The 527-nt window shown below is 65.3% G+C and overlaps 1 protein-coding gene across 1 annotated transcript; it reads left to right on the plus strand.

Moving 5' to 3' along the window:
* Positions 1 to 8: 8 nt before the first annotated feature.
* LOC104126071 (G-protein coupled receptor 12-like) lies at positions 9 to 521 on the plus strand (the record flags this gene model as incomplete). The annotated part of the gene is made up of 1 exon (XM_035894052.1): positions 9 to 521. A coding segment is annotated over one exon (513 nt), but the record flags the coding sequence as incomplete, so codon positions are not given.
* Between the last annotated feature and the right edge of the window lie 6 nt (positions 522 to 527).

The following is a 527-nucleotide window of genomic DNA, read 5'->3' on the forward strand; positions in this document are numbered from 1 at the left end:
CCTACCACAGCGAGCGCACGCTGGGCTTCACCTGCGCCATGGTGCTGCTGATGTGGCTGCTGTGCCTGGGCGTGGGGCTCCTGCCCCTCCTGGGCTGGAACTGCCTGCGGGACCAGAGCGCCTGCAGCATCCTGCGGCCCGTCACCAAGGACAACGCGGCGGTGCTGGCCGTCACCTTCCTCCTCCTCTTCGCCCTCATGATGCAGCTCTACCTGCAAATCTGCAAGATCGCCTTCCGGCACGCCCAGCAGATCGCCGTGCAGCACCAGTTCATCGCCACGGCGCAGGCCACCTCCACCCGCAAAGGGCTCTCCACCCTCTCCCTCATCCTCGGCACCTTCGCCTTGTGCTGGATCCCCTTCGCCATCTACTCCCTGGTGGCCGATTCCAGCTACCCCGTGGTCTACACCTACTCCCTGGCGCTGCCCGCCACCTGCAACTCCCTCATCAACCCCATCATCTACGCCTTCAGAAACCCAGACATCCAGAAGTCCCTCTGGCTGGCCTGCTGCGGCTGCTGCCCTTCC

Source organism: Egretta garzetta, unplaced genomic scaffold (assembly GCF_000687185.1).
Source record: "Egretta garzetta isolate BGI_Z169 unplaced genomic scaffold, ASM68718v1 scaffold595, whole genome shotgun sequence".
NCBI lineage: Eukaryota > Metazoa > Chordata > Aves > Pelecaniformes > Ardeidae > Egretta > Egretta garzetta.